Here is a 23,333-nt window from a genome sequence, read left to right on the forward strand (position 1 = left end):
TATAATGAGCAAATTAATTTTCAATAATGAAAAGTAATAACTAGCTGTCAGGGCTGACTCCTGGTTTATGCAGGACCTTACGCGACAGAGTCCCCGTGGGCTCCTCTACTACCTCTCCTTCCAAGAGTCATAACTTTTTTGTCAACATAGCTGTATGAGGGTTTGTTTTTTGGGGGATGAATTGCAGAGAAATAAATTCCACCACTATTTATGGGTTTTGTTTTAACAAAGTTCACTTCATGCTAAGAATGAAATGTTAACTTTGTCCAATGGGGCTGTATGATAACTGTAACAAATTTCTGTAGTTTTTTAAAAAAATGTTTTTAGTACTTAAAATATTGTTTTATTGCACCATTTTTTGAGAACCATAGCTTTTTAACATTTTGGTTCGAGTACGTATTTATTATCACCACTGTAGGATCCATATACTTTCTGATTTCATATTTTTGGGAGAGGTAAAATGACTAAAAACATGAATTATTTTAATTTTTTTTTTTTATTTTTTCATTCACTGAACTGAATATGTTTTACTAGCTAAGAAAGCTGCATATGTATCAATACAAATTGCTAAATTCAAATTACCTAGTTTTCTTATTTTACATTGATTGACATGGGTTCCTTCAGTAGGCTCCCAACTGCCATGTCAATGGGCATTCTACGTGACATCTCGGTAATGTTTTTAATCGCTTAAATGCAGCGGTCATTAATGCCAGCAGAATCTAAAGGGTTTAACTGCTGCAATCCAACTTTTCTCTGATGACAGCATTTAGTCTCAGGTGCTGACTACATGGCCAGCAATAGCAATGTATGAAGCCAGCCTTTTCAGCTGTGCATGGTACACACAGCATGATTGGTAGGAAATTTCTTAGCCATGTGCCCAAACAGCAGTTTTTGACCACATGTGGGGTATCATCGTATTCACGAGAAATTCTTTAACAAATTATGGGGTTCATTTTCTCCTATTATTAAATGTGAAAATTACAAATTCGGGTCTAACACGACATTTTAGTGGTAAAAACACAATTTTTGTTTTCACATCTACATTTTAAAAAGTTCTGTGAAGCAAATAATCGGTTCAACATAACCCTAGATTAATTCTTTGATGGGTCCAGTTTCCAAAATTGGGTCAATTGTGGCGTTTTCTGCTGTTTTGGTATGTCAGGGGCTCTGCAAATGAGACATGGTGTCTAATCTATTCCTGTCAAATCTACATTCCAAATACCAAATGTCGCTTCTTCCCTTCCGAGCCATGCCGTGTGTCCAAGGAGAACTTTTTGACTACATGTGGGGTTATTGCCACGCTTAAAGGAAAGTGGGTAACAAACTGTGAGGTCCTATTTTTTCATTTTACCTTTTGCAAAAGTGAAAAATTTCCTGCTAAAGCAACTATTTTGTGAAAAAAAAAGGAAAAATATTAATATGACAACCTAATGTTATCAAATTCTGTCTAGCATCTGTTGGTTCAAAAGGCTCAGTATACCCCTGTATAAAATGTATGGTGCTCCTTCTCTTCCGAGCCCTGCCGTGTGTCCAAACAATGGTTTCTGACCACATATAGCGTATTAGCATGCTCAGAAGAAACTGGGTAACAAATTTTGTGGTCCATTTTCTCATGCTATCCCTTATAAAAGGGAAAAAATTGGGGCTAAAGCAAGACCACAGCTATGAGGCATACAGGTAGAACTATTTTAACAATTCTATCACCTGTATGAACATAGTAATAGCTTAAAAGCGCCCAGGGGGTGACAGATTCCCTTTAAATGTGGCAGTTATTAAACATCATTGCAGTACAATATCCTTTTATCTATAATACAAAGCAAACAAAGGTAGGCAAAGATGGTAACTCAAAGCTCCAAGAACCAAATGCAACCGGATGTATATGAAGAATCTAAAATGGAGTTCATTACTTGCTGATAGGTTCCAGCTGAGGTCTATTTAGAATACATTGAGAAAAAAATGGAAATTTGTAGTGCGGAATTGCATTTTGAACACATTTCAAATTAAGTTGGGGTTCTAAGAAATCAAGATGAGAAGGCTCCATTTTTGCATCCACTTTAAGAAAGTGGATCCTTTTTTTGTAATTCTCCCCAACAGAGAAGTAAACCCCTTTAATTTGTAAGCTGCTTGTTGTATTTTTCACTTAGCCATTCCACTTTGAGCCATGAGATGAAAAATCTTAATTTCAAGGTATTTTTTATGTCGTTATTATTCTTCCACGCTCAGCGTGAAGTGTAAGGTGTGATGAAAGCACTACAAATAATTTCATAATCATTTTATCATTATACTTTCATATAGATCTCAAAATGGATAAGACTTCAAGCTGTTTCTTTCAAGTTTTAAGATGCTGAAATCTACTTTGAAATACCCAGTTATCTGCTGTTTGGAGGGAATGTTAAGTATCTTGCAGATAGTCTAGTAATGACTTGTGATTTACATAGTTTGTAATACAATTGTAGCAAATAATATCTGTCTCATTTCCTATGATATGTGGCTGACTGTATTAGATAAACATATAGTAAGTACAGGCAGACCCGGACAAGGGGTAGGCTGGGTAAGCACCTCCTGCCTACCCAAGGGGGCGCACTTTAAAAAAAAAAATAATTGCTGAATGCCTGTGGCCACCCAACACCTTGCGGCGGTCGCAAACATTCAACACAGTGAAGGCCTGAGCAAAAGCACGAAGGTGAGCGATGGAGATAATCAGCCTCCTGCTCTGCCAGGATCTCTAACAAGACCCAGGCCACTTCCGGCCTGTGCCTTGTTGAAGATGGTGAACCTAGGGGACATTGGACAGTGCGATGGAGTGACGTCAAACCGCCATCCAGCATCCACTGCTGCACTTCACAGAAGAGGAAACGATGGACGAGAGCTGGTATTAGGTGAGCATAAGCTTTTTTTTGTTTAAATTCTCATATTACTGTGCAGGGGCATAAAATGAGGGGCTGGCTGATGGGGGGAATAAAATGAGGTACTATGCAAATAAAGTGAGCAGCTGGGCAGAAGGAAGAATAAAATGAGGGTATGGGCATATGGAAGGGGATAAAATAAGGGGCTGTGCAGAGGGGGGAAAAAACAGGTGCTGTGCAGATAGGGGGAAAAAATGACGGGCTGCAGATGGGGGAATAAAATGAGGGGCTGTGCAGAGGGGGAATACAATGAGGGTTGTGCAAATGGGGGAATAAATTGAGGGGTTGTGTAGATAGGGGAATAAAATGATGGACTGTGCAGACTGGGGAGAATAAAATGAGGGGTTGTGTAGATGGGGGAATAAACGGAGAAGCTATGCAGATTGGGGGAATAAAATAGAGGTCTGTGCAAATTAGGGGAATAAAATGAGGGTCCGTGCACAGAAGGAAATAAAATGAGGGGCTGTGAAAAGGGAAATAAAATGAGGGGCTGTGAAGGGGGCATGAAATGAGAGGCAGTGTGGGGAGATATGAAATGAGGGGCAGTGCGAGGGGAACATGAAATGAGGGACTGTGTGGGGAGCTATGAAATGAGGATGTATGTGGGGAGACAGCAACGCATATGAGGAGCTGTGGGGACCATACTGGATAGGGGGCTGTGGTGAATATCATACTGTTTGGGGTGTTGTTTGTTGTCCATAATACTGCATGAGGTGCTGTGGAGGCCATCATAGTATACATGGTGGCTGTTTTGGACATCATGTTATTTATGTGGGTCTTTTGTGGACATCATACTATATATGGGGGGCTGTGATAATAACCATACTATATATTGGTGGCTTGTTGGGGATATCATACCGTATGGGTGGATGTGATTACCCTCATACTGTGTAGGGGGACAGTGTAAGGAGTGGTTACAGTTTGAAGATGACAGTGTGTGGACAGTATGAGGGCATAGTGTGAAAAGAGGGGGACCAGAATGGATATGGAAAGAGGACAGCGTGAAATGGAGACACAATATGGAGAGGGTTTAGTATGGCGGAGTGACAGTGTGGAGATATAGAAAGTACAATGGAAAATTAGAGAGGGGACAGTCATGGTATAGGCTGTGGTTCATACAGGTGGATGGTGTGGCAGTTATAGCTGATAATGGTAGACAGTGTGGAGGTTATATACCATAGGAGGCTTATAATATGAACATATATTTTATGCAGAGGGCATTTTAATAATCTTATTTTTAAGGGCACTGTGTCAGGATGTGCTGCATATGACGGGAAAAGAGGGAAGTCTGCAGAGACTAGCTGTGGGTGTGAGAAGTCCTCATGTAATGTAGACAAGATGGAGATGAAAAGAAAGGCAACTTCACATAAGATGTCATCTATAAGGTACCGGAATGCAAATGTCTGTGATACCGAATAATTCTCATCAGTACTGTGGTTGCTCTATGGTCCACAGTCTTTTGATACCTTTTAATAACAACTCCCAGTATCTACTTACCATTGTTAAGGACATACTGGGAGTTGTAGGTTTATGCAATACAATTGTTTATGGGGCTGACTTGATATTACAGTTGATCGTTGTACTAAGCTTGGTTCTTGTATTCAAATATTCTTGGTTCTAGTCATGTACTCATGTACTGTTGGGGTTTCTGGTTTCTGGTGACGTAGTCAAGTACTGATGGTGGGTTTGTTGATGTATTCATGTAATGATAGTGGTTCTGGTGATGCGGTCATGTACTGATCGTGGTTCTGGTTATGTATTTATTTACTGATGTTTCTGGTGTTATATTCATGTACTATTGGTGGCTCTGGTGCTCTAATTATGTAATGATGATAATTTTGGCTTCGTATTCATGTACTGATGATGGTTCAGGTGATAAATATATCAGTAGAATCACTATCACTACATGAATATAGCACCAGAACAACCATCACTACATGAATGTTACGAGAACAAGAATAAATCACCAGAACCACCATCAGTTTTTTGCAAGCTGTATTTGTTGCATGATTGATGCAAAAACCATTAGACAAATCCCTTTATTTATAATGGGGGTCTGTTTATTTTTCCATTAGGGTGTCTACCAAATGCAGGACACGAACTGAAACCAAACGGCCCAGATTATAGTTACGCTTTATTAGTTTCCATAACTATCCTTGGGTTGTATACTTAAAACACAGGGTGAATATCACTATTTTTTCCCCTGTATTGTGTAAGTGGTCCTCAAAAAATTATTGGTTCTGTATCTAACTTTGAAATTGCACTCCCTGTTAAGTTACATCCCTAAAGTACACCACTTTTTTATTTTACTTTTGATGACTTGTTTTTTAAAAAAGGAAACAAGTGGTCATCAGAGTTTGCTACTTAACCCATCGGAGTGGGAAGGGGCTAAGTGCATTAGGGGTCATGTTACCTTAGTCTCTGAGTAATTCATTTGCTTTCGGGTGGGCAGCGCCATTGGCGTCATCTGCCTAGGGCACCAAAATACTAGGTCTTGACCCTGTGTATAGGACCTGTTATGTACTAAATAAACTATTTTTTCATGTTTAAATTGAAATGAATGTCCTCTTTTCAACACCATTTACAATTCACATAATAATCTCTTAATTCAATGGTTTTGCTCTGTCATAGAGGAAGAACAATTACATTTATGGAAATTCCAGTTCCCAGTACATTATAGACATCAGCAGTCCCAACAGACCCCATACAGGCCATTACGTACAGGAGTATCAGACTACAGGGGGTTGAATACAAATTCATGTCACAATTTTCAGTATTATATTTTTAAAATAATTTGAAAACCATGATTCATTTCCTTTGCACTTCACCAATACTTTGTGCTGGTATATCGCATCAAATCCATATAAAATGCAATAAGTTTGTGGGTATAACATGACAAAAATTTGGAAAAGAATTTGCAGGGCATTACTGCAATGATCTGCATATGATTTAAGCAACATAGCTAATCAGAAGAACTATACAACCTGTATCGCACTGCAAGCACAGTCTGCCTTGCACTGCACGCGGGCAAAAGTCTATCTTGGTGCTCTATTTAATTAAAGAGACCGCACTTGCAGCCATTAGCTGCTGTATCCACACGCGGCTGCTTGCAATGAGATGGTATGCATAGTGGATTCACAACTGTGCTATAAGATATCACAATCAAGCTGATCGTTGTTCATATTCGCGGCACACATTTAAATGCGGTTCGCATAGTATATTAACAGCTGCCATTGGTATATTAGCAGCTTTGACTGCATGCATTAAATGTTACCTGTCACAGTTCTTATTAATACATATTGCAATATATTTATAAGCCTTGATATAGGGGTTATATTAATACTGTTATATAGTACAGTTCATAAATTAATCCACACATGAGCATTGAATATCAATATGAAGTGATTAATTGCGATGTGTAAATAAAATAATCTTTACTAGCCATGGAATGTAACAACTATAGTGGTTATACGTTAGGTTTTTGTCCTGATGAAGAGGTTGTATACAGTGATAAGCGAATATACTCGTTACTCGAGATTTCCCGAGCATGCTCGGGTGTCCTCCGAGTATTTTTTAGTGCTCGGAAATTTAGTTTTTAGCGCCGCAGCTGAATGATTTACATGTTAGCCAGCATAAGTACATGTGGGGGTTCCCTAGCAACCAGGCAACCCCCCCATGTACTTATGCTGGCTAACAGATGTAAATTATTCAGCTGCAGCACTAAAAACTAAAACTCCGAGCACTAAAAAGTACTCGGAGGACACCCAAGCATGCTCGGGAAATCTCAAGTAACGAGTATATTCGCTCATCACTAGTCGTATACAATAAAATTTCTTTTATTTCATCCTGCACTAAATTACACCCCCTTCTTGTTTTTCAATACTGAATGAAGGACACTTGTTAAGTGTAAAAAGAGGTTACATGCCTCTATAGAGAGAGACAGAGAGAGACAGCCAGAGATTCTGCCAAGACATCCAAAGGACCAAAGACAGCACAGCAGCTAATACATCATGGCTCCATTACGAGGGATACAGATCTATCATTCTACAGGAGACAACCTAGTGGACCTCGGCCCCGGTTGGAAGAATACATATCTGCTCCATTGACCATTGCTGAACCATGGATATGCTTGGAAAAAGCCAGGATTAAGACTCGCTGATCGCCTGGCTCCATGGAGATGTTCGGAGAAGGCAGGTTGCGACCCTCAGATCAACTGGCCCTTGAACCTAAATGGACTGTCATCTTCCTAGGCTTGACATTACCTTCTCTCTGTGCGCGTGCCACATGTGGGGTAGTTGACTCTGGAAGTTCTGAAGTAACAGCTGCCATTATCCCACTGATGCCACCATAATGTGAAGACACGGGGTGCCCGCCAATCCCCCATGTATTCACAAGGCTGTGTCTGTATAAAACTATGCCAAGCTAACCTTAAGTGTCCCCAGGGGATGCGGAACATCACGATGGTGCAAGTGAGGAGACCGTACCACGTGATCCCTCTGACATAATTACATCAGGCGGGGTGGTGAGATGCAGGTTCATCATGAGCCCCAATTAAAAAGCATTTGTTTTATTTTGATTCATGAACCACTTTCACCATTTTGAAGAATTTGTAGCAAAAAAAAAAAAAAGTGGCTCAAGAATTTTGGGAACAATCAAAAATGCTCTTTTTTGTGCTTTATTTTTTTTGTGCATAGATTGTTCACGTTCAGGAAAATGGGTATCAAACTTTCACATAAAATAGACTTAACAGAATTAAAAGAAGAAAAAGGCTAATATGAAAAATTGTAAAAATATCAAAAACTATACAAAAAAAAGTGCAAATGCAATAATAATGCCTTTAGTGCTTAGCGGTGTCACTGAACATTCATTTCAGGAATACAGTAAAAATGCATTGTATGCAAATGGAAGCAATTTGGATTAATAAAAAAGAAAATCATCAAAAGAGAAATTATATTTTGCCTTCTTCATGTTCTTTTCGCTCAATCTCCTGAGATGCCAACATTTTATTTTTTGCGGACAGATTATAAAAAAATCACGGGCAAAATTTTTTTATGGAGACATTGGAAAACCATAATACATCATTCTGATTATCAGTGATCCATGTCTACAGCCCATAATTCTTGTATGAAGCTGCATTCACTGTAAGTTGATGATAATTACAGTCAGAATAATCTATAAATATTTTTTCAGTTTTAAAAAAACAAACATTAAGAACTCAAAATTTTTGACTGGGCAAATGCGGCTTTAAGTCTCCTCATCTCAGAATGCTTAGCATGTCAATCTCCGCAAGTAGAAACGATACTTTTTGGATACTGACTTGGCAAAAAAAGTGATCAATTTTTATGAACGGTCCTGGAATTTCTGGACAGTCAAATGTGAGCAGAACCTTCATTTCTGTAATCAAGGTTCTGCTCATAATTTGGTTGTGGTCAGGACCTTCATTTCTGTAATCAAGGTTCTGCTCATAATTTGGTTGTGGTCAGGACCTTCATTTCTGTAATCAAGGTTCTGCTCATAATTTGGTTGTGGTCAGAACCTTCATTTCTGTAATCAAGGTTCTGCTCATAGTTTTGTTGTGGTCCTGGTGTCCACCTTTGATTAAACAAAATTTTATGCATACCACGGTATTTTCCCCTTTCAACCTGGACATCTAGTAGGGGGTACAAAGATATTTGAAGACATTGGCAGCATTAGCGCAATTTTCACCAAATCTATTAAAAAGGTTCATGCCTCTTAATAATGTTTCAATAAATTTGGTGCATTTTGAAATCTGAATCTATTAGCAGGTGCAGCTTTTGTACCTGGTCAGTGATGAAAACTGTTTAGTAAATCTGGGGCATAACGTTTTTTCCTATACCTCATCTCCGTGATATATAAATATGACAGACAATCCTTTTATATTATAATTTTGGTAATATAAATTTTACAATTCTCAATTACTGAAAAAAATAAATACAGTATTGGTTGTTTTTTTTTTAATCAAATCCAACATCATTCATGATCTATAGACATCCGGCAGTCATGTACGAGCTGCTGAAGAGTCTACCTTATTTTTAACTTGATCAGAGCGTTATTGCAGCCCTCATGTTATCTGTGGTCATGACATTCTTCATATATCTTCTGCGGGCTCTGCTTCTTGTCATAGTAAAGGCCATGATGATTACATTAGTGCTATGTAGGGCCTGAAATGTAGCTATGTGGAATATTGATGGGTTGGCACAACAAGCTATTACTGGCTGTGAAAAATCAAACACTTGTACTTATCCTGCAGATAAATAATGGTACCATGTGGTTAGTCCATTGTTTGTTAAAGGAAAAACTGCACTTAAAAGAATAAATAAACCGATTTTTACCTTAGTTGTTATTTAAAGGGAATTTGCTATTGTAAATAGCTATTGTTTAGAACCAGTCATTTGTTAACTGTACATTTTATAACTGTGTGACCATTTTTTATTCTACATCAGAAATTTTTTCATAAATAAAAATGAAAAGTCACATGTACATTAGCCACAATGAGCTGACTCTTTGTATTGAGGCATCTAATGAGCGTGTGCAAAGGTCATTGTGAAGATAGAGGAAGCAGGGTCAGCTGTGACCTGTTGTGATTCATGGCTCTTGTGTTGTCTGCTGTGCCTAGAGGGGTTACTTGTCATTGTAATCCTGTCTTTGCCTTCTTCAAATCCCTTTCTGAAAAGAACAGGAAATACGACCCTAAATTAGCCCCAGTGACCAGCGTGAAAATTGAGAATTTTGTATTATAATACAGATCGCGATATGAATAACACAACGTTGTCAAAAATGCTTAAAAATACAAGTAAGAGAGCGCCGACATATATTTTTTGTTAACAGATATTTATGCCAGATAGCTATCATATATGATATATACATTATATAATTTTGTCTTCAAATGACTGCCATGTTTAAAGAGATGATATATATTTGGGAACTTTTTTTGTATTTATTTTTCAAATATTTACTTTAATTGGGGCCAAAAACACAAAATAATGAATGAAACCCAATTGCAAAATTGATTATTAGCTTCAAATACATACATTTAAGTAAAAAAAAGTCCCCAAAAGTTAAACAACCCCATTATACTTGACTTCATTTGGAAGGGACAGGGAGGCGGTGGGTGACAGGGGCAATAACTGCAGGGAGATGGTGAGGTGGTATTACTATTTTAGTTTTAACTAATTGTGTTCTTTTTTTTCTGTCTAGTATCAATTTTTGAATGAGGTAAAATATACATTTTTAACTAGAATTCCTCTTTATATTATTTCCAACTCTAAAAAAAAAAATATATATATATATATATATATAGATATATATATATATATATATATATATATATATATATATATATATATATATTTTTATTTTTTTTTAATTTCCCTTTGTCTTTTTAGTCTTTGGAAGACCAAGTATGGGATTTGTTATGTGAAGCAGACAAGACGGCAGAAGAAAATAAAGACCAAAGCCAAGTATATGACGCTATGGCATTGACCCTAAAGGAAGCATGGGACGCCCTCATCCTGGTGCTGGAGAAAAGGAGGAATTTATTGCAGATGACTGCCGAGTTCTTTGATTTTGCACTACAGGTTTGTGGACGACACCAGGGTTATAAAATTATTTATCGTAGACCCCCCAAAAAATGCAATTACTTTAATATTTTACTGAAACCAAAGAACATTTTATGAATCAGAACATTGGTCCGACAAGTACTAAAATGTACTAACGTTCTTTTAGTCTGTATTAAGAGTATGAAACTGATTTATCCTCTTAGGCCATGTTCACACGCTGCGGTTTTTACCGCAGAACCGCCGCGATTTTGATGCTGCGGGTCTTCAGCAGTTTCCAAAGCGTTTACATTAACATGTAAACCCTATGGAAACCGCAAACCGCAGTGCACATGCTGCGGGAAAAACCGCGCAGAAACGCAGCGGTTTACAACCCGCAGCATGTCACTTCTTTGTGCAGAATCGCTGCGATTCTGCACCCATAGGAATGCATTGAACCGCTTACTTCCCGCATGGGGCTGTGCCCATGTTGCGGGAAGTAAGCGGATAATGTGCGGGTGGTACCCGGGGTGGAGGAGAGGAGACTCTCCTCCAGGCCCTGGGAACCATAAAATAGTGTAAAAAAAAGAATTAAAATAAAAAATGAAGCTATACTCACCTCTCAGCGCTGCCCGCGGCGTCCGGTCTCAGTTGCTGTGCCGAACAGGACCTGTGGTGACGTCGCGGTCACATGACCGTGATGACGCCGCGGTCACATGACCGTGATGACGCCGCGGTCACATGACCGTGACGTCACGAAGGTCCTTGTCGGCACAGCCGCTTGCAGCGCCGGGGAGATCGCGACGTCAGAGGGTGAGTATAGCCAATTTTTATTATTTTTTACATTACTATTGATGCTGCATATTGCTGCATATGCAGCATCAATAGTACAGCAGTAATCCCGCAGCGGAAACCGCGGAACAAACCGCGATAAATCTGCAGGGATAACCGCAGCGGTTTTGCCCTGCAGATTTTCAATTCCGCTGCGGGATTAACCCGCAGAGGAACCCGCAGCGTTCAGAACCAGAGTCTGCCCTACTGAAAGTCACATAACATGTCCCCTCACATTTCGATGAGATCTAGCATTGCCATATAGACCTACTGTGGTAATATGTTCATACATAAGAACATAATAAATATATTAAGTAATTTCAGAGTGCTGTACATGTGAAAACAGGATCTACAATATATAACAATCAGTACCATAGCAAGGTACAGAAGGTATCACTAAACACAGCAACATACGAGACAACAAGGTTTTAGAAGAATGAGGACCCTGCCCACGAGGGATTATATTCTACCAGCTATTCAACCCAGTCTACGCCTGGGTGGCGAGCATTTTCAAGTGATCACGGGTCACTGATGAGTTGGCATGACAACCAGGTGTCTCCAGCAGACCTCTATGATTGTCACTGCTGGATTGCTATGAGCGCCACCCTGTGGTCGGTGCTCATAGCAAGTGAGTAATTCTACTACATTGGGGCGATCTGATCATCGCCTCTACGTAGCAGATCCGATCATGTTGTGGCAGCTTCTAGCCTCCCATGGAGACTATTGAAGCATGGCAAAAGTAAAAAAAATGTTTTTAAAAATATTAAAAAAACAAACAAAAAAAAACATAAAAAGTTCAAATCACCCCCTTTTGCCCCATTCAAAATAAAACAATAAAAAAACTCAAACACTTATTTGGCATCACTGCGTTCAGAATCGCAGAATAAAAAAAGGATTAACCTTATCGCTAAACGGTGTAGCGAGACAAAGTCAAAACGCCAGAATTACGTTTTTTTGGGCCACTCTTTATAAAAGAGAACCTAGACATTTTTGGTGTCTATGAACTCGTAATGACCTGGAGAATCATAATGGCTGGTCAGTTTTAGCATTTAGTGAACAACGAAAAGAGGCAAAACAAAAAACAACTGTGGGATTGCACTTTTTTGCAATGTTACGGCACTTGGATTTTTTTTCCCCATTTTCCAGTACATGATATGTTAAAACTAATGGTGTAGTTCAAAAACACAACTGGTCCCACAAAAAAACAAGCCCTCACATGGCCATATTGACAGAAAATAAAAAAAAAAAAAGTTATGGCTCTGGGAAGAAGGGGAGCAAGAAACGAAAAAGCGAAAATACCTCCAGTCATGAAGGGGTTAAACGCACGGTAGGCCTGCTCCTACTCTGCAGCGATGTTCCAAAAAAGTCACTGCACAAGAGGGAAGCTACACACGATAATGAAAGCAAGGATCCCGCTGTCACCAACCAGAGTCTCCATAGAGAAGGCAGAGGTGGCTTTTTACTGCCCATGCCTTTTCCATTGCTGTATACAGAGCACTATATAAGCGCTGTGTACACATAATACAAAGCACTGACGACGCTTCCTCCTACATATACTGCGGTCATATGATCTCTGTGTATAGGGAGCGAACAGGAGCTGATGGGTCATGGAAGACCTAGACAGTGCTGCTATGGACCCAGAAGGCTGCATTTCCCTTGTAGCTGGGGCCAATATGACAGCCCCAATAACAAGGGAAAGGAGATGAAAAAAAGATTCTGCAGAAATGTGGATTCCAGCGATGTATCACTTTTCTGGGTGCTGCAGTTCTGATTTAAGCTGTTTTGCTGCAGATCTGGCAGTTCTCTGAATACTGAGCTCTGTATAACTCCGCCCACATCACTGATTGGCAGCTTTCTGTGTACACTGTGCATAGGTGGAAACCTGCCAATCAGTGGTGAGGGTGGAGTTATAAAGAGACCATGAATATGGCAGCAGGTATACTAGCCCTCTAATGATTACTTTCTGCTGATAAAACAGTAATTTTATCAAAGCTACAGCAAGCAGCCCCGTAAGTGACACATTGCTGGAATCAGGGTCTCTGCCACTACATTATGCTCCCATCAGATTAGGTGGCAATAACCCAGTGACAGATTTCCTTTAACTACCAGAAAGTTATGCTTATGAACTTTATTGACCTTCGTAAACTTTCAGATTGCAAATTCCAAAAACTTATCCAGCTCACAAAAAATAAAAAACTCCATGATCCAAACGGGAGGATACATGAAAAAAATAAAGCAATACACACATAACAGGACTTTTTTTTTTACTTATGGCTTACAAACTTTCAGCAGCATATGCAATCCATCATTTAACTTCATTCTTTGCTTGACTAGTGGATAAAAAAAAAAAAAAAAAAAAAAAAAAAAGATTGTCTTTGCCTCATAATAATACTTTCAGATTTATGTATTAGTAGCGATTTACGAAGATTTCTGCTATAGATGGAACATTATAACAGTAGTTGGAATCAGCGTGCGATAATACTTGTAATTCACGGAATAAATATAACGTACTGTCGGCTTGAAATTTACTTAAGATTACAATTTTCAGTGGATTTATCCCTACGGTGAAAAACTGAATTTTCTATCAATGAGATGGTTACAGGTAATGTTATTTTACCCATTATTATGCTCACTGACATTAGCTTTGTGCTGAAGTTATGTTGCCCTGGTAATAAATTACATTTATTATGTAGGAGTGAACATACCCGCATGTGTACTGTGTCATATTCAGTGGAGAAAGTTTGGGGTGTTTTCTGAACTATTGAGCAATGGTTCTTGAACAGTTTTGAATGGGTTTTTTTCACTCTCCTGTTTATGCTGCTTTCTTTTGCCTTTAGTTTTCGGATGCCATTGACCACGCAGAGTCTCTTGTTCAGGACACACCCAATACCAATGATTCCAATACAAAAAATCTTCTACAGCTTCAGCAGTATACGAAAAGTAAGTGGTGTTAATTATTAGCGATGATGCACTGAAATGCTTGGGTGCTCGTTTTTCGAATCGAGCAAATCATAATGCTAGGTTGCTCGTTTCGAGTAAAGAGGATAATAGAAGTTAATGGGAGACCCACTGAGTGGTGCATTTTTCCAGCAAACCCTACCAGAAGGTCTGGGAAGAGGGGGCGGAAAGTTGCGGACATGGATGGAAACACCGCTGAAATAGAATGGGAACAGCATGAGGAAGACCCTTGGACGCATCTTCGACTCCCAGGTCACTGCTGGGAACAATGTTGTCAGAGCATTACGTAACTTTTATGGACTGACATTAAAACCAAAGATAAAATGGATTTTACAGGAAAAAAGTTTCGAAAACTTTCTTTCCTGTATAATGAGTTGCATATCAGGCAAAATAAAAAAAAAATAATAATAATAAAAAAAAAATGCCATCTCTCACCGTATTTACCTGTCATTTTTAGCAATAAATAAATAATTTTAAAAAATGACATGGGGTTCCCCCTAATTTTAGTAACCAGCTAGGGCAAAGTAGACAGCTGTGGGCTATTTTCAGACTGGTAAGATCCATGGTTATTGGCCCCTTCCCAGCCTAAAAATACCAGCCAGCGGAAATCAGAGTAAGGGTATATGCACATGTAGAATGGTCTACTGCGGATTTTTCCACAGCGGATTTGATAAATCTGCAGGGCAAAAAAACATTTTTTTCCTGCGGATTTACCGTGGTTTTTGTGCGGATTCCACTGCGGTTTTACACCTGCGGTTTTCTATTATGGAGCAGGTGTAAAACCGCTGCGGATTCTGCACAAAGAATTGACATGGTTGCCTGGTTGCTAGGGAATCCCCACATGTATTTATGCTGGCTAACAGATGTAAATCATTCAGCTGTGGCAAGAAAACGGTAATTAGTTCTTACCGGTAATTGTATTTCCAGGAATCCACCTGACAGCACCATTGGAGGACGTCCTTCTTACCCTCAGTGGGACAGGAACCACAAGCAGTTAAAAGGACCCTCCCCACTCCACCCACCAGTGATTTTCTAAGTACAACATCTGGATGGATGCAAAAAAGAGAGTTTATTTACAATTAGGCTACTTTCACACTAGCGTTAACTGCAATACGTCGCAAATGCGTCGTTTTGCCGAAACTACGCATCCAGCAAAAGTTCTTGCTGGATACGTTTTTTCGTCATAGACTAACATTAGCGACGCATTTGCGACGCATTGCCAAACGGTGCGTCCGTTTTGCGACGCTTGGGCGTGTGGTAGCGGACCGTCGGGAGAAAAAAACGTTACATGTAACGTTTTTTGCTCCCGACGGTCCGCTTTTTCCGACCGCGCATGCGCGGCCGGAACTCCGCCCCCACCTCCCCGCACTTCCCCGCACCTCACAATGGGGCAGCGGATGCGTGGGAAAAATGCATCCGCTGCCCCCGTTGTGCGGCGGAGACCACGCTAGCGTCGGGAACGTCGGCCCGACGCACGGCGACGGGTTGTTCCCGACGCTAGTGTGAAAGTAGCCTTACACACCAATGTTACATCACATTAGTCAGTAGTATAAGCTTGCAGTGGGAGGGAACTAGTAGTGCTGTCAGGTGGATTCCTGGAAATACAATTACCGGTAAGAACTAATTACCGTTTTTCCAGTCCACCACCTGACAGCACCATTGGAGAATACCAAAGGATGTTTAACTAGGGTGGGACTACTGCATGTAAGACTTTCCTGCCAAAGGCTAATTGGTCTGATACGACATCTAATTTATAGTGTCTAGCAAAGGTAGAAAGACTAGTCCAAGTCGCCGCCCTACAGATTTGCTCAGCTGAGGCACCCCCCTTCTCCGCCCATGATGTAGAAATAGCTCGTGTTGAGTGGGCCCTAAGAGTGTCCGGGGGATCTTTCCCTTGGTTTGTATAGGCTAGGCTAATCATGTTTTTAATCCACCTAGCAATAGTTGATTTTGCTGCTTTACAACCCCTATTTGGACCACCGTATTGTATAAATAAGTTAGTGTCCCGTCTCCAGCTTTCTGTCGCCCCTAGGTATTTTAGAACAGTCTCTCTAACGTCAAGGTTATGGTAGACCCCCTCTTTTGCATTTTTAGGGTGTTGGCAGAAAGAAGGAAGGATTATCTCCTGATTTATATTGGTAGAGGATACTACCTTGGGGAGGAAAGCTGGGTTAGGTTTGAAGACTATTCTGTCATCAAAGATTTGAAGATATGGATTCTGGATAGGAAGAGCCTGCATCTCCCCCAGCCTTTTAGCCGATGTGATGGCAATTAGGAAGGCAGTCTTAAAGGAGAGATTGGCTATGTCCATATCTTCCGACAGTAAGTAAGGGGTTTTACACAAAGTGTTAAGGACCAGGTTTAGGTCCCAAGGAGGAGTTGATTTCCTCAGAAGTGGCCTCATTCTCTGCGTGGCCCTGGAGAATCTCGCTATCCAGGGATGGGAGGCTAGTGATGTATCAAAAAAGACACTAAGTGCTGCAATCTGTACTTTTAGAGTACTAGGCCGAAGGCCCTTGTCAAATCCGAGTTGCAGGAAATCGAGGATTCTGGGGATATCTGGTTTTGAAGTATCCACAGGACCTTCTCCCAGAAAGGAACAATACCGCTTCCAGATCTTGTTATAAATCGCCGAAGTCACCGGCATTCTGCTTGCCTGGAGTGTGGTAAAGACATCTTCTGACAGGCCTCTGGATCTTAGGGTTTGCCATTCAGGATCCAAGCAGATAGGTGAAGAGAGTCTGGGTTCTTGTGGAACACCGGACCTTGAAGTAGAAGGTCCTAATACTGGATAGTAGCGTTGTCTGCTCATCACCCACAATTTTGGATGTGCACGATTTGCACAATGGTTTCCGCCAATTTTCCGGAAACTTAGTGGCACATATCGGGCATTTATTTTTCCCCGATTTTTTCCTTTCGGCTGTGGGGATGGGAGGCTCAGCCTAGGATAAATAGAGATATGTGTGGGGTACGTAAGTAGGGAAGCAGGGGGAGGGGTGAGCTTTGTGGTATGGCTTTTACATAGCCCACTCACGTGCCCCTGAAGCTTGTCAGTCCCCTCAGGTCTGGCAGTCTCCTCCATAGTGCAGAAAACAATCTGAACGTATAGCCGAGTGCTCCTTTGTCAGGATGGCCGGCGGCATACAGACCCCCCTAGTGAGTTTATATAGGTTTTACCTGGTTGATCCTGCCCTCCTTACCGCCGCTGCGGTGACCGCGCTGTGCCCCTCACCGAGGCCAGTGCTGCTGCCGGCGCCATCCTCCACGCTGGTCGCGACCGGAAGTGACGCGGCCGCTGGACCCGGAAGCGGCCGCCTGGAAGCGGTCGCTGGAGAAGCACCCAGACCGAGAGCCCCCACGAGGAGGAAGCGGACCCGACCCCAGGAGCAGCGCTACACTGGGGAGGCTGAGGGACCCCCCATAGCAGGTATCAGCCGCAAATATCTTGCGGCGGGGAAGGGAAAGGCTGGGCCCCCCGATCCCCACCATCTGCACAGCACCGTCGGAGGACATGCTTGCTGTTCCTATCCGCAGTGGGACAGGAAAAAACACTGGTGGGTGGAGTGGGGAGGGTCCTTTTAACTGCTTGTGGTTCCTGTCCCACTGAGGGTAAGAAGGACGTCCTCCAATGGTGCTGTCAGGTGGTGGACTGGAAAAACAATCTCCGAGCACTAAAAAATACTCGCAGGACCCCCGAGCGTGCTCGAGAAATCTCGAGTAACGAGTATATTCGCTAATCACTAATAAGAAACAGTCTTTCATGGATAATCCATGGCAATTACAGTTCACACTTAGATGCTGAGATGTAATTGGGGTCTGGGGCTTTAAGAGCACTCGACAGTGTCTTTTGATAGCTTACAGAAGGAGGTAATTAGAGGTTACAGACCTGTACTCGGGGTTAACTCCACAGTGTGTCACGGCACGTGCACAAGTACTTATAGGTGAATGTAAAAACTGAGGTGATTCCAGTCAGAAATACGTTAGAATGATGTCCGTAGAGGTTTTAGACGGAACCCAGGCTCTTAGGCCTGCAGGAGTTCTTGTAGTGAAAACAGCCTCCACATGTGTTCTACTCTCCCTGAGGGCATCCTTCAGACTAAAGAACATTCTAGACTTGCCTGGAAAACAGTTCCTCCTATTGACCATGTGACTAGGAGCTGGCCAATAGGACACCGTATTCACATCTCAGATCCTTACAAAACAATATTTATGAGTCATTGTACACTTTCACCATTAGTCGAGGCCAGAACACAGCAAATGAGAAATGCATTGCATCTAAAATGGAGGTGACTAGAAATGGAGAATTACAGCTCACAAATGCAGGGGATAATGTAGCAGGGCAGTTAGAGTGAGCTGTAGTGTACAGAAGCTACTCACAATGCAGGATTACTTAAAGGGAAGGATACATTTTCAACTGGGTCAATACAGTGGTGGCAGGGACTGAAGTAAAGATGGGAAAAGTCACAAAAAATTTGCGAAACTTCAAGCAGTTTTACACCAGAAAACTGGCAAAAACTGCTTCATAAATCGGGCTGTAGAACACTATTGAGCCCATACACTGTTCTGTGCGCATACTCAAGCAGGAGCGGAACTCATCAGCATGCTCTTCTGAGCAGTGTTTTAAAGGACTTGTAGATGGGTAGAACATGTAGAAAAAGAATGATATTTATTCTTTATGGTCCCAATTCATCATTTGTGATTCATTGAAGTCGCTTTTCTTATTTTTGTTGTCTTGTATTCGCTGTTGCTTTTTTGCAACCCATTCTTGAGAAATTTGGTACAAAAATCAAATATGACTGGATGAAGATTGCAAATTCAAGTTGCGATATCTCAATGGCCACCAAAAATCCAATCCTACTTTACTTTTAGTGGCGATCACAACTCATACATTGCATTTTGTCCAAAACTTGATGCGATCAAAGTAACCATAAAACCAAACCATATGAGTCGCCCGCCAGGGCCGTGGGGTATCCAGTACCGGGTTCACAGAGAGAAGTCACGGTGGTGACCCAGACCATGGCCCTGGGCGCCCACGTAAAAGGGGAAATTGAATAAAGTTTATGTTTGTGATGCCACCTGTGGTATTTGGTCAGTGGGGACCAACGCTGTTTTAAGGGATCCACTGGGGTGATGTTATGGCAGCTAGATGGTATAACTTCCCACAGGTGAAGTGTATCCCCAGGGCTCCCGGTGTGTAGATGGAAGATGGTGAATAGTGCAGCATAGAATGAGGACACAGGTTTGCAGTCTCTTTACCTGGTTTACTGAAGACTTCAGGCAGCCACAGTCCAGGGTACCAGATCACAGGGCAGGCAGGGTTCGGCCAGCTTGGAAGCGAATCCAGAGTCCCCTTTACCAGGTGGAGTTAAAAGCCTTCCTCTAGCGCGGTGGTGTTATAGTCCCTTACTGCCTATGGCTTCAGATAAGGTCCTCACAGTTCTTCTCTCTGTCCCCCATATAGGATAGGACAATACCTGCATGACAGGTAACTCGAGCCTTTTTACAGGGACTCTAGCACGCCCCAGGCTCTATGTGTTACTGTGTCTCAGGTGTGTGTGGAGGACAGGTAACTTCCAGTGCAGCTGTCCTGCCGATTTCTGATGTAAGTCTTAGAAATCCTTACAACCTCGGTGGTCCGGCTACCGGTTATCTGCGCCTCAGAGGGAGGAAGCCTGTTCGCAGCTGGTCTCCCCTTGATATCACTCTCCTGTGCTTTGCTCTCCTGCACGCTCACTGAACAATGTTTGGCTTTCCGTATGTCTCCTTCAATAGGAGCTGTAGCAACTCTGGCTACACGGCCCCTTCAGCCCTTCCGACACTCTACGCCTGGCTGCTTGCTCCTCTGTCCTCTGACGGAATCTGAATCTCCCTACTTCCCTCCAAACCACAATATATGTGTGTGTGTGTGTGTGTGTGTGTGTGTGTGTGTGTGTGTGTGTGTGTGTGTGTGTGTGTGTGTGTGTGTGTGTGATGTGATTATATATATATACACTCACTGGCCACTTTATTAGGTACACCTGTCCAACTTCTTGTTAACACTTAATTTCTAATCAGCCAATCACATGGCAGCAACTCAGTGCATTTTGGCATGAAGACATGGTCAAGACAATCTCCTGCAGTTCAAACCGAGCATCAGTATGGGGAAGAAAGGTGATTTGAGTGCCTTTGAACGTGGCATGGTTGTTGGTGCCAGAAGGGCTGGTCTGAGTATTTCAGAAACTGCTGATCTACTGGGATTTTCACGCACAACCATCTCTAGGGTTTACAGAGAATGGTCCGAAAAAGAAAAAAAATCCAGTGAGCGGCAGTTCTGTGGGCGGAAATGCCTTGTTGATGCCAGAGGTCAGAGGAGAATGGGCAGACTGGTTCGAGCTGATAGAAAGGCAACAGTGACTCAAATCGCCACCCGTTACAACCAAGGTAGGCCTAAGAGCATCTCTGAACACACAGTGCATCGAACTTTGAGGCAGATGGGCTACAGCAGCAGAAGACCACACCGGGTACCACTCCTTTCAGCTAAGAACAGGAAATTGAGGCTACAATTTGTACAAGCTCATCGAAATTGGACAGTAGAAGATTGGAAAAACGTTGCTTGGTCTGATGAGTCTCGATTTCTGCTGCGACATTCGGATGGTAGGGTCAGAATTTGGCGTAAACAACATGAAAGCATGGATCCATCCTGCCTTGTATGGAGCATCTTTGGGATGTGCAGCCGACAAATCTGCGGCAACTGTGTGATGCCATCATGTCAATATGGACCAAAATCTCTGAGGAATGCTTCCAGCACCTTGTTGAATCTATGCCACGAAGAATTGAGGCAGTTCTGAAGGCAAAAGGGGTCCAGCCCGTTACTAGCATGGTGTACCTAATAAAGTGGCCGGTGAGTGAGTGAGTGAGTGAGTGAGTGAGTATGTATATATATGTATATATATATATATATATATATATATATATATATATATATATATATATATATATATATATATATATATATATATATATATATATACATACATACATATACATACATACACACACAGTGGGGCAAAAAAGTATTTAGTCATTCAGCAATAGTGCAAGTTCCACCACTTAAAAAGATGAGAGGCGTCTGTAATTTACATCATAGGTAGACCTCAACTATGGGAGACAAACAGAAAAAAAAATCCAGAAAATCACATTGTCTGTTTTTTTATCATTTTATTTGCATATTATGGTGGAAAATAAGTATTTGGTCAGAAACAAAATTTCATCTCAATACTTTGTAATATATCCTTTGTTGGCAATGACAGAGGTCAAACGTTTTCTGTAAGTCTTCACAAGGTTGCCACACACTGTTGTTGGTATGTTGGCCCATTCCTCCATGCAGATCTCCTCTAGAGCAGTGATGTTTTTGGCTTTTCGCTTGGCAACACGGACTTTCAACTCCCTCCAAAGGTTTTCTATAGGGTTGAGATCTGGAGACTGGCTAGGCCACTCCAGGACCTTGAAATGCTTCTTACGAAGCCACTCCTTCGTTGCCCTGGCGGTGTGCTTTGGATCATTGTCATGTTGAAAGACCCAGCCACGTTTCATCTTCAATGCCCTTGCTGATGGAAGGAGGTTTGCACTCAAAATCTCACGATACATGGCCCCATTCATTCTTTCATGTACCCGGATCAGTCGTCCTGGCCCCTTTGCAGAGAAACAGCCCCAAAGCATGATGTTTCCACCACCATGCTTTACAGTAGGTATGGTGTTTGATGGATGCAACTCAGTATTCTTTTTCCTCCAAACACGACAAGTTGTGTTTCTACCAAACAGTTCCAGTTTGGTTTCATCAGACCATAGGACATTCTCCCAAAACTCCTCTGGATCATCCAAATGCTCTCTAGCAAACTTCAGACGGGCCCGGACATGTACTGGCTTAAGCAGTGGGACACGTCTGGCACTGCAGGATCTGATTCCATGGTGGCGTAGTGTGTTACTTATGGTAGGCCTTGTTACATTGGTCCCAGCTCTCTGCAGTTCATTCACTAGGTCCCCCCGCGTGGTTCTGGGATTTTTGCTCACCGTTCTTGTGATCATTCTGACCCCACGGGGTGGGATTTTGCGTGGAGCCCCAGACCGAGGGAGATTATCAGTGGTCTTGAATGTCTTCCATTTTCTAATTATTGCTCCCACTGTTGATTTCTTCACTCCAAGCTGGTTGGCTATTGCAGATTCAGTCTTCCCAGCCTGGTGCAGGGCTACAATTTTGTTTCTGGTGTCCTTTGACAGCTCTTTGGTCTTCACCATAGTGGAGTTTGGAGTCAGACTGTTTGAGGGTGTGCACAGGTGTCTTTTTATACTGATAACAAGTTTAAACAGGTGCCATTACTACAGGTAATGAGTGGAGGAAAGAGGAGACTCTTAAAGAAGAAGTTACAGGTCTGTGAGAGCCAGAAATCTTGATTGTTTGTTTCTGACCAAATACTTATTTTCCACTATAATATGCAAATAAAATGATAAAAAAACAGACAATGTGATTTTCTGGATTTTTATTTCTCAGTTTGTCTCCCATAGTTGAGGTCTACCTATGATGTAAATTACAGACGCCTCTCATCTTTTTAAGTGGTGGAACTTGCACTATTGCCGAATGACTAAATACTTTTTTGCCCCACTGTATACACACACACACACACACACACACACACACACACACACACACACGCAGGGGGGTCACCTAGTAATAGGATCAAAACCTCCACCCTTGTGGCCTGGAGTGTGAACATGTGTGTATGGTGATTACCTGATAAAAGATATCCTTCATCGCTTCTAAACGTAACATCAATCTCCTCGTGAGGAAAGCAATGCCACTGTGATGACCAGGACCCTGGGGCGCCACACATATTGCAATGAAGGCGCAGTCACACATGACTTACAATATGATCTATGTTGGCAAAGTTGCATTGACGTTTATTTATTGCAATGCTTTAATCTTCAGTTCACCTGACCAAAGTCCCCTTGGAGGTCCATCCTTAGAAAATAAATAGCAAATCTCCCTAAATTTGTATTTTTGCGATTTTAAATATTTTTTTCTATCAAAAAGTGATACCTTTATGAA

General features: G+C 41.6%; 1 protein-coding gene and 1 long non-coding RNA gene across 4 annotated transcripts in view; one reads left to right on the plus strand and one right to left on the minus strand.

Moving 5' to 3' along the window:
- The window catches only part of LOC143784397 (uncharacterized), a 272,312-nt gene that overhangs the window by 123,268 nt on the left and 125,711 nt on the right, over positions 1-23,333 (minus strand). The window lies entirely within an intron of this gene.
- CCDC141 (coiled-coil domain containing 141) overlaps positions 1-23,333 on the plus strand; it is a 174,686-nt gene that overhangs the window by 39,715 nt on the left and 111,638 nt on the right. For both annotated transcript variants that reach the window (XM_077272606.1, XM_077272607.1), the window contains exons 3-4: positions 10,313-10,504; positions 14,131-14,233. In XM_077272606.1, the coding sequence (XP_077128721.1) occupies positions 10,313-10,504; positions 14,131-14,233 (295 nt within the window). The remainder of the gene's footprint in view (positions 1-10,312; positions 10,505-14,130; positions 14,234-23,333) is intronic.

Source organism: Ranitomeya variabilis, chromosome 7 (genome assembly GCF_051348905.1).
Source record: "Ranitomeya variabilis isolate aRanVar5 chromosome 7, aRanVar5.hap1, whole genome shotgun sequence".
NCBI classification, from domain to species: domain Eukaryota; kingdom Metazoa; phylum Chordata; class Amphibia; order Anura; family Dendrobatidae; genus Ranitomeya; species Ranitomeya variabilis.